This window comes from Cnephaeus nilssonii (genome assembly GCF_951640355.1).
Source record: "Cnephaeus nilssonii genome assembly, chromosome: 21".
Lineage (NCBI taxonomy): Eukaryota > Metazoa > Chordata > Mammalia > Chiroptera > Vespertilionidae > Cnephaeus > Cnephaeus nilssonii.
Genome location: NC_137092.1, coordinates 6176410 through 6185924, shown reverse-complemented (window position 1 = coordinate 6185924; position 9515 = coordinate 6176410). Strand labels below are relative to the sequence as shown.

Genomic DNA, 9515 nt, shown 5'->3' with positions numbered 1-9515 from the left:
CAGGAATATAGGAAGACTGAGGATTGACTCGGTTAACCAGTTAGATGAGGGCGGCAGCGGCTGGTTCCAGATCCCGCAGCTAACACAGTGCCCAGCCCCCAGCCCCGGATCAGAGCTGTTTCAAACCCCACTCGCAGTGACTCCGATTCGATTCCTATGAGAAATGAGATTTCTAAGGGAGGTGTTTTCGCTGGAGGCAGCTTTTTCCCAGGTCCCAGCGACGAGGTAGTCAAGTCCCGGCCCTTACCTGCCGTGGTCCGTATCCGGGCTGCCGGGCCGCCGGTTGGCTTTGGGGAAGATGGAGGGAGGACTGGACTCCAACTACTTCGCCCTCTAGACCGCACATCGGGACCAGGTTACTGCTCCGAACACGGGCCTCGCCGAGACGGGCGGACAAAAGGGCCTTCCCGGGTCCTCCGGCCTCGGATACACGGGTTGGGGTGAATCCGGGGGCTCCCGGCCTCCGAGGGGTTAACCCGCGCGGGGCTGCACGTGACGTGGAGGGTTCCAGCCGAGGCGCTGCCCCCTCCAGTCCTCCGCCCGTCCCTCCCCCCTCCCCCCCCAGCGGTGCACGCCGCTCCCGGGGGCTCCGCGCCCCCGCGCCCAGGTCCCTCCCCCTTGGCGGGCGCTCACAAGCCGCGCGGGCTGCGCGAACCCGGGAGCCCCGGCGGCCTGTGCGCCCCGAGCCGGCATGGACCCCGAGCGCTGCGCGCCTTTCGGCTTGGGGCCTGGGCCCGACCCCTATGCGGCCGCTGGGGACGAGCCTCCGGGCGGCCAGGGGACCTCCGCCCCAGCGTCTCACCTGCATCCCGCGCCGCCCCGAGGCCCACGCCTGACCCGCTTCCCGGCCTGCGGGCCTCTGGAGCCCTACCTCCCGGAGCCGGCCAAGCCGCCCGCCAAGTACCTGCAGGACCTCGGGCCTGGCCCGGCGCTCAACGGCGGCCGCTTCTACGAGGGCCCGGCGGAAGGTAACGCGGGAGGAGCGCGCAGCCGACCTGCTCCCCTTCCCTCCCGGCCGCCCAGCCTCCCCGCTCCCCCCTCCCGCTCGCTTATTTCTCAACTTTGTGACCCTCCCGCACGCACCGCGGCTCCCTCGGAAGCGAAGCGGCCCCGCGCCGGTCCCTGCCGGGCAAAAGCCGGCGGTGCGGGAGGCAGCCACGTGTGCCTTCCTCCGGCAGCGGGGATGGGAGGCGGAGGTCGAGCAAGGGTGCAGCGGCGGAAGCTCGGGGCCCAGTCGGACCCCAAGGCGGCCAGAGCCGGGAAGGAGCGTCCTGCTTGGCGGAGTGGGGCTGGAGTGTCACCACCCAGAAGCCCGGACCGGCCAGGGCCCCGGTGCCACCCCGCGCCCTGGGCCCTGATGCGGGGAGAGGAGCGCGGCTTTTTTTTTTTTGCGTGTAGCTCCCGTTGCAGCCCCGAGGCTGGGCCCCGACCCAGCACGGCCAAGCCGGGCCTGCCGAGGGCTGCGGCCTGGCCTCCGCCGGCCTCTCCTCCCAGGCCCAGCTTCCGCGGGGAGGGCGCTCACGGGTGACGGCGGCCGGCCCCCCAGTGCCGGGGCCGAGCTCACGACGGAATAACTGTGCTCTTATTTCCCAGACTGACCTGGCCTCCCGTGGTTATGCCCGGCGAGGGCCTCCCTCTCGCAGTCTGGGCTTCCCCGCACCGGATCGCCGCCGCCGGGCCCTCTGGCGCAGCCCGGGCGGCCTCATCCCGGCGCCTGGGCGTTCTGGGCGCCAAGGCCGGTTGGACCGCGCCAACCTCCCGAGATGGAGCTTCAATGCCCCGGCCGGGCAGGCGGGCCCGCCGTCCCGCCAGCGCCCACTGCCCGGGCGGACCTGTAGGAATCTGGGCGCCCGCGCCGCCCCGTCTGCGCTCCCTCATCCCGTAGCTTAGGCCCCGAGCTGGGTCCCCCGAGATCGGCCCAACCCGCCTCCGCCCCGCTGGCGCCTCGCGGGCCTCCGTGGAGTGGACGGGCGGCCGCGGCCTTCGCCCAGCCGGCGGTGGGAATGTGCCGAGGAGGCGGGAGGTGTGTGGGGGTCAGCGGAGGAAATGAGCGAGGCCGCGGAGCTTCGTGTCTGCGCCCTTTGAAAGAGGCTCTCCTGATAAAAACCACAGTTGGGACTTAATGAGAAGCAGTTGGCCCGGCTCCTCTGATCCCAGCCAGAGGCGGCGGTCGCGCTGCGCCCGCAGCACCGCCGGGGACAGGTACCCAGCCGAGCGGGGCGCGCGGCGTCGGGCAGGACCCACCCGCGGGCCCGAGGCCCTGCTGGGCGCACCGGATCCCGCACGGACCGGACCGCGGGGCGCCAGGGCCCGCCCGGCGCCGCCGAGCAGCCCGCGGAGGGCGCTGGAGCAGAAGGAGCGAGCGGAGGGAGGAAGCGGCGACGGCGAGGGGGTCGGCAACGAAATGCGCGGAAAGCAACCCAAAGCGCGTCAACAACCGAAAAGAGGGAAAAGGAAATTGAACAAAGTATCGGAGGAGAGGGGCGATCAGGAAGAGCAGAGGCGGCTGGCGAGCTGGGCAGGACGGGAAGGAACAGAGGAAGAGCGAACAAGGAAGGAAAGCAAGCGGAGATCGAACGAAGCGGGTAAATGGAGGAGGGAAGAAACGAAGAGAGCAGGAGCCGACGAAACGGAAGAAAAGGCGACATCCCAAGAGAGAAAACACAGCCGCCAGGACGAGTGGGAGCAGAAAAGGAGCGGTTCACGCCGCGCGGAGGACAGGCCGGACGAAAAGGAGGCGCCGCGGGGCGAGCGGAGCCGGGGCAGAGCCCTCGCGCCCCCGGCGCGGCGGCCGGACCTCGGCGGCGGGCGCGCGGCCTGCGTACCTGCGGCGGAGCCGGGCTGCGGGGCGGGGAGGCCCGGAGTGCGGGGCGCGCCGTCTTCAGGTGGGACGTGGCGGGCCAACGGGGAAGCCGCCTTATTTCCCGGCTTTTAAAGTAGCGGGCACGGATGTTTCCAGTTCAGACCAGTGAGCGCGCAGCTGCTCCCCATCTGCGGCGCGATATTGGCCGCAGCCGGGCAGTTGCGCGCCCCGGAGCCTGGCGCGCCGCGCTCCTCGGCGGCTCTTGGGGGAGAGCGCCCAGCCCTGCCCCGGATCCCGCCGCGTCCAGGCGGCGCGGTCTACCTCGCGCCCTCGGTGTAGGGCTGCTCAGAGCGCCGGAGAGCTGCCTGCGGGTCCTCCCTGCTCTGCCCGGGGCCGCGCGGTCTGTCCCTTCGCTGGGCTCCCTGACCTCGGACCTCGCCTGCTGGGGCGGGGCCCTGAGCTGGGTACCCGGAGGGGCCGCACTCCCGGGCGGACCATGCCTCAAGGGGAGTTCCAGGTTTTTGGCTCCTGGCAGAGGCCTCTAGGGCAAGGCTGGGAAACTCCAGGGAGAGCACCAGGCCCCACGGGGGTCCCACAGGCGCCGATCATGTCCGCACGGGCCTCCGGTCTTCAGCCAGCGTTGCAGGAGCCCTGGCCTCCGCTGGCACTGAGGGTCGCTTGGGAAATGGCGCGAGCGCGGAGCAAGCTGCCGAGAAAGTTCAAAGCCGGGTTGTTGGTTCTGGGGCCTCAGTGGACGCCATCGAGGGGGCAGTAGGGCTCCGGGCAGGCGCCCCAGTGGGGTGCTCCCGCGCTGCGCGGCCTCGAGGCTGCAGCCCCGGTGCGGAGGGAGTGCTGGGAGCCTGAGAGTGAGCCAGGGACGGAGCTCCGTGGCCCCTCAGAGGTCCTTGTTCTGGCATCTACCTGCCTTTTGCCTCGACCCCCAACCCCTGGCTGCTGTGGTGCTGCGGTTAGACAGGCCCTAGACACGCAAGCGTTGAGCCCCAGGCTCCCAGTGTCCAACATGAGCGCTCCCCCTTTCCCGCCCAGTGTCCCCACAAGGTGCAAGTGACTCCCACACAGCCTGTAGGCGCTGGGCCTTAGACGCTAAAATTCAAACCGCTGGCCTGCCGCCCACCTCCACCTCCACCTCTTCTCTGGGCTTCCATCCTCTGTTTTTGGACGCTGCCCTATCCTCCAAAGAGGGGGACTGTGCCCTCCCCGAGTCCTCAGGCAGATGGGGAGGTTTGGGGGCAATGGCAGGAGGGTCTGCTGCGAGGGCTGGAGACTGGGCAGGGTGGGAGGCCACCCCCGGCCAGCAGGCTGTGCTCTGTGGGGGAGCCACCCTGAGAAGTCCTGCTGCCCGCTCATCCCTGATCCTGGGTGGCTGACTCAGGGAGGCAAGCCCTGCAGCCCCAGGTCTGGTCGCTTCCTCCGGGAAGATCCCCTTGGAACAGATGTTGAGGGCCCCAGAGGCAGAAGAGCAAGCCCCAGAGCTTTGGGGTGAGGGCACTGCCCTCTGCAGTGCTGTCCGCACTCCCCTGGCCCCCATCCCTGAGCCACACTCACCCTGTACTCTCAGAACCCGAGACTCAGGCCTGCTGTGTGTCAGACCTTGTCAGCTCCGGGCCTCCCTGACCATTTCCAGTTACTCGCTTCACCTTCCAAAGCCTTTCCTCCTAAGCTCCTACCGCGTGGAATTGCCCCCAGAACGACGACAACAACACAATGTGGCCCAGATTGGAAGCCAGAGCGGGAGCACTCCCTCCTCTGCTGTCTGGGAGGATCCCCCCCCCCCCAGCCGTGAGGGACCCTGGGGCCTGGCTGTGAGGGGCCTCTATCTGACTCCCCCAGCCTCCAGGACACACAACTTATTTCAGCTCCCGGGGGGTCCTGGGAGGTCCCTGACCACCTTCCAGCTGAGGGGCACCTTGCACAACTTGTCCTCTACACGCACGTAGGGATTCATCAGACCCGGAACCCCAGAAGCCATCTCCCCAGTCCCATCCTCACCCCCCCCCCCCCCCCCCAATGACAGCTGTGATCCTGACACAAATCCCGGGGAAGAAACTGCCTCTCGGTGCCAGCTGGCTGGGCCTCCGGGGCCAGGCCCTGCTGAGGACGGGGCCCAGGCCAGGGAAGGGGCCCTGTGAGTCAGTGGCCTCGCTCCTGCCATCCCTGCAGACTGTTGTGTGGAGATCTCATGGTGACGCTGCTGGGGGCCTCGCCAGAGGGAGAGAGCGGGCGGGCAGTGGGTGGCCTATTTCTCACTGTGCCATGGTCCTGCAGGACCCCCCAAGCGTCCAGAGGGAGGGTGGGCGCCCTGGAGGAGGGCTGCTGTCCCAGTCGCCACTCAGGTCCCCCTGCTTGTCAGGCTCTTGAGGAGGGAGGGGCAGGCTATGATGGGATCCATGGGGTTGGGGCTGTGCTCTGTTTCAACTCCCTTTCTCTGCGTACAGCCTCCCTCCTGCCTCTATTGCTGGAGCTTGCCCAAACATCAGGATGTGGGCAGGGAGGAGGTAATGCCTCTGGAAGCTTCTTTGCCCCCTCTTGCCCTTCATACCCCAGGGCTAGGGGATTTGACTTAGCCCTGAGACTTGGGGCCCAGACCAGCAAAGGCTGTCAGCATCCGTGTTCTGGGCATGAGGACATGGGAACCAAGGCCCGCAGAGTCAGGGACCAGGAGGCACTTTCTGGCAGGGGCAGGGAGATAGCTTTCCACCCTCCCAGCCTCACCCCCTCCTCCCACCCCTGCGCCAGGCCCTGCCATGGCGCCGATCCTGGCACCTCCACACCCTGTGGGATGTGCCACCCCAGAGCGCTTCCCCGAAATGGACCCCCTCTGGCCCCAGCAGATCCGCCCAGACCACAGACAGCCGGGTTCCCCGGGGCCCCCTCCCCAGCTGGAGGCTCAGCAGGGCGCCGCCTCATGCCAGGCTCCCATGGAGGGTGGCTGCCTGAGGAAGGGAAGAACAAGGAAGGGGGAGGCGGGGACTGAAGCGTCAACAGTCTTCCCCTCCCTCCATTCCACCCACAAAACCCTCTGGGTCGGTTCCCATCCTTTCTGTGTTTCCATTGCAGCCGAGGAGAAGGCCCCCAAGGCTGCCAACTTCCCCCAGCTGCCCGTGGACTGCCGAGGGGGCCCCAGAGACGGGCCCGCCACCCTGCAAGGCTCCCCGGGCCCTTGCCTGGCCAGCCTGCGCGTCCCCCTGTCCCCGAGACTCCCTGACTCCATGGAGTTGGCCAAGAACAAGAGCAAGAAGCGCCGCAACCGGACGACCTTCAGCACGTTCCAGCTGGAGGAGCTGGAGAAGGTCTTCCAGAAGACCCACTACCCCGACGTGTACGCCCGGGAGCAGCTGGCTCTGCGCACCGACCTCACCGAGGCCCGGGTTCAGGTGAGGGCACCCAGAACGCGGGCCAGGCCAGGGAAGGGCTGGGAGAGGTGGGCACCAGCGCCCCCAGAACTGCCTGTGCCAGGTGCCTGCTCCCCTGGGCTCGCCCTCCCTGCCCAGCTCTGCTGGGGCCACAGGCTGGCAGCCCCAGTTGAGGCTTATGCCTGGGTATGGGGTGGTGGCCTCTGTGTGGCAGTCCCCTCTCGCGCACCGGCTGACCCGGTGATTGGGGACATGCCATTGAATGTCTGGGTCTTGGTTTCCCAGTTCAGGGAGCCCCAAAGGGCAGCCTGTGGAAGCAGTGAGATGCTGAGCACGTATCAGCGCTGCTCCAGAGGTGGCTGTGGGGTGGGAGGGTCTCCTGGGGGAGGGGGGTGTCTCGGGCTCAGTGACACCCAAAGCCATCCTGAGCCAGTGACTTTCAGTCCTACCAACACTCAGACCCTGGCCAGGAGCCCCGCCCCACCCAGCAAACCTCCCAGCAGGAGTCAGGCCCCAGACTTCTGGAGGGGCCATGGCCCGGCTTCCCCAGTGTGGAGCCCAGCCCGTGGGGATGCGGGTGGGAGAGGGAGACAGGAAGTCAGTGTCTAAGGCATTTTGGAAGTGGGAGCGAACTTGAAGGTGGCAAGGGGGCGGTGGTGATGGGATGGGAGGCTCCGTGAGAGTCAGGCCCAGGAGGTGGCCGCTGTGGCCTTGCTGGGAATTGGCCTGACACAGCAGGTCCCTGCCCTGCCGAGCAGGAGGCCCTGGGAGAGGGTTCGGGAGGGCTTCTGGGGAAAGGCGCGGAGGTGGTTTCTAGACGGGAGACTTCGTAGGGGCAGAGCTCACGCTGTCACCCCCGCGGGGGCCTCTCTAGAGCCTGTGAAATCGCCGCGCAGGGCAGCTCTGGCAGGATCTGGGGGCCGTCAGGCCAGTGCCGCCCAATGGGGAAGGCCCTCCGGCTGGATCCCACACAGGACCGGAGGGGCTCGGGCGTCCCCGCTTCTGTGCCTGGTCCTCCTGCCTCCACGTTCCTCCCACCTCCTCCCGGGCCTGACTCTCACGGAGACTCCCATCCCGTCACCACCCCTGCTTTCTGGAACTGTCCACCCGCGCTCCCCAGGGCCCGGGGCCATCGGAGGGAGGTGGCCAACAGTCACGACAGCCCAGATTACATAAGCACCAAGTCCAAGCAGCAGGTCTCCTTCCGAGGCCTCAGCCAGCCTCCGGGCTGGGCTCTGACTGGCTACCCCTACGGAGCTGCTCTGGGACCCGGACCCTTCCCCTCCTTGGCCTTCTCACCCTGAGGGGTGCAGGCGCAGCCACAAGGCCCAGACCTAGTCCAGAAGCTTCCCCAGTGATCGAGGCCCTAGAGCAGGGACACTTCCTCTGACGGGAGAGAGGAAGGCAGGGAGCTGCAGGGAGCTGGCAGGTGGGCGGCCCTCCCTGAGCGTGCCCAGGCCTGTGGTGGGGTCTCTGCAACCCCAGGTTGGAGGTGGGCTGTGCCCAGCTTCTTAACTCAGGGCCTGACCTGCCTGCATGGGGAGATGACCGTGGGCAAGCGTGAGGGGCTTGGGTGAGGGTACTTTTACACACTCATACACGCATGTGCGTGGGCGCACACACAGACACACACACACACACACAGACACACACACACACACACACAGCTGCTTCTGTTTGCAGCCCCAGCTAGATCCCTAGAAAGCAGGGGAATGGTTTTGGTTTGGCTCAGTTTTGATATTGCCAACGACTGGTCCGGAGGCCGACACATAAATGCTGGCCAGCTGCCACCCTGTGGGACACAGCCATCAACTCGCCCAGCCCCTTCCCCGCCTCGGGGCTGTGTCCTCACCCCCTCGGCCTCCCCTGTGCCCCCAGGTCTGGTTCCAGAACCGCAGAGCCAAGTGGCGGAAGCGGGAGCGTTATGGAAAGATCCAGGAGGGGCGGAACCCCTTCTCGTCCGCCTATGACATCTCCGTGCTGCCCCGAACGGACAGTCACCCCCAGGTGAGACGCCCCCCCCCCCCCAAACCCCGCACTCCTGCCAAGGCGGGCGTGACGGTGTCCCGCGGGGTAGCCAGTGAGAGTGTGAGCTCTGGCCTGGGGAGACCTGGAGTGGCCTCGGGGCCTGTGTGACTTGGGCAAACCATGCCTTCCTCTGGCCAGCGGGCCCCGCGTCACCCTGCCCGCACGGAGCAGCTGGCACAGGGGACTCTGCGGAAAACTCCTTCGAGAAGCAGTGCCGGGGCCTGAGATGCCTCTGCGAGTGGGGGGCGGGGGGCGGAGGGTGGCAGATTCTAGACCTGTGCCAAGTGGAGGCTCCTTGGGAGTGTCCGGAGCCCTGCGGGCAGAGAGGGCCCTGTTAGGGGGGGCGGTCCTGGGCGGACTCACGGGCCTGCTTTCTCTTTGCAGCTGCAGAACTCCCTGTGGCCCAGCCCCGCGTCGGGGAGCCCCGCCGGGCCCTGCCTCGTGTCTCCAGAGGGCATCCCCTCTCCCTGCATGTCTCCGTACACCCACTCGCACGGGAACGTGGCTGGCTTCGTGGGGGTGCCGGCCTCCCCCGGAGCACACCCTGGCCTCTACTCCCTCCACAGCTTCTCCCCTGCCCTGGGGGACCACAGCTTTGAGGCCGCCCCCGATGTCGACTATAAGTCTCCAAGCCTCGTCTCGCTCAGGGTGAAGCCCAAGGAGCCGCCCAGCCTGCTGAACTGGACCACGTGATCAGACGTGTGGACACGCAGACTAAGCTGCCACCCCCTTCCCTGTGCCCGGCTGCTCCCACCCCGCCCTGGCCTGGATGCCAGAAGGACACACCTTTGCCTCCGAGCTCCAGATGGTTCCCAGGGCGGACAGAGCAGCTGGGGCCCTCAGCTTCTCGCTGAGTCTTTTCTCTTAGAATAAGGCGGGCTGCCCAGGAGAGGGCTTGGAAGCCGGTGGGACTCTTCCTGCCACACACTGGGTCCCGCACCCCAACGCTGGGCTGGAGACTCCGTCCTGCCTCCTCCTTCAGGCTTCGTCCGAGGGTCACTGTTGCCCCTCGGACTGAACTGGCTTCATTGGCTCCTCATCGGGGAATGCAGGAAAATGGGAGCAGGACGGGGTTGAAGCAGAGGATCTGGTGACTTAGGGGAAAGCAGAATCTCCTAAGACCACCTGGGGCCTCACTCCCGCCACCAGGGGGCGTGCACCCAGCGTCTGGCATTGACGAGGGCCTGGAAGCTGAAGGGAGCTGGTGCTCAGGTCTCCCTGATCCAGCCCCCCCTCCTTCTCCCCTGTACCCCTCCCCAACATGCTGTGGAGTCCTCTCCCCTCCAAGGGGCAGACATTCTACCAGAAAC

The 9515-nt window shown here is 67.4% G+C and overlaps 1 protein-coding gene across 1 annotated transcript; it reads left to right on the top strand.

Moving 5' to 3' along the window:
- Nucleotides 1-691: 691 nt before the first annotated feature.
- On the top strand, nucleotides 692-9119 carry ALX3 (ALX homeobox 3; the record flags this gene model as incomplete). The annotated part of the gene is made up of 4 exons (XM_079761471.1): nucleotides 692-968; nucleotides 5882-6198; nucleotides 8056-8184; nucleotides 8590-9119. 4 exons carry the CDS (start codon nucleotides 692-694, stop codon nucleotides 8896-8898), a joined length of 1032 nt encoding a protein of 343 aa, XP_079617597.1. The 3' UTR covers nucleotides 8899-9119.
- Nucleotides 9120-9515: the final 396 nt, after the last annotated feature.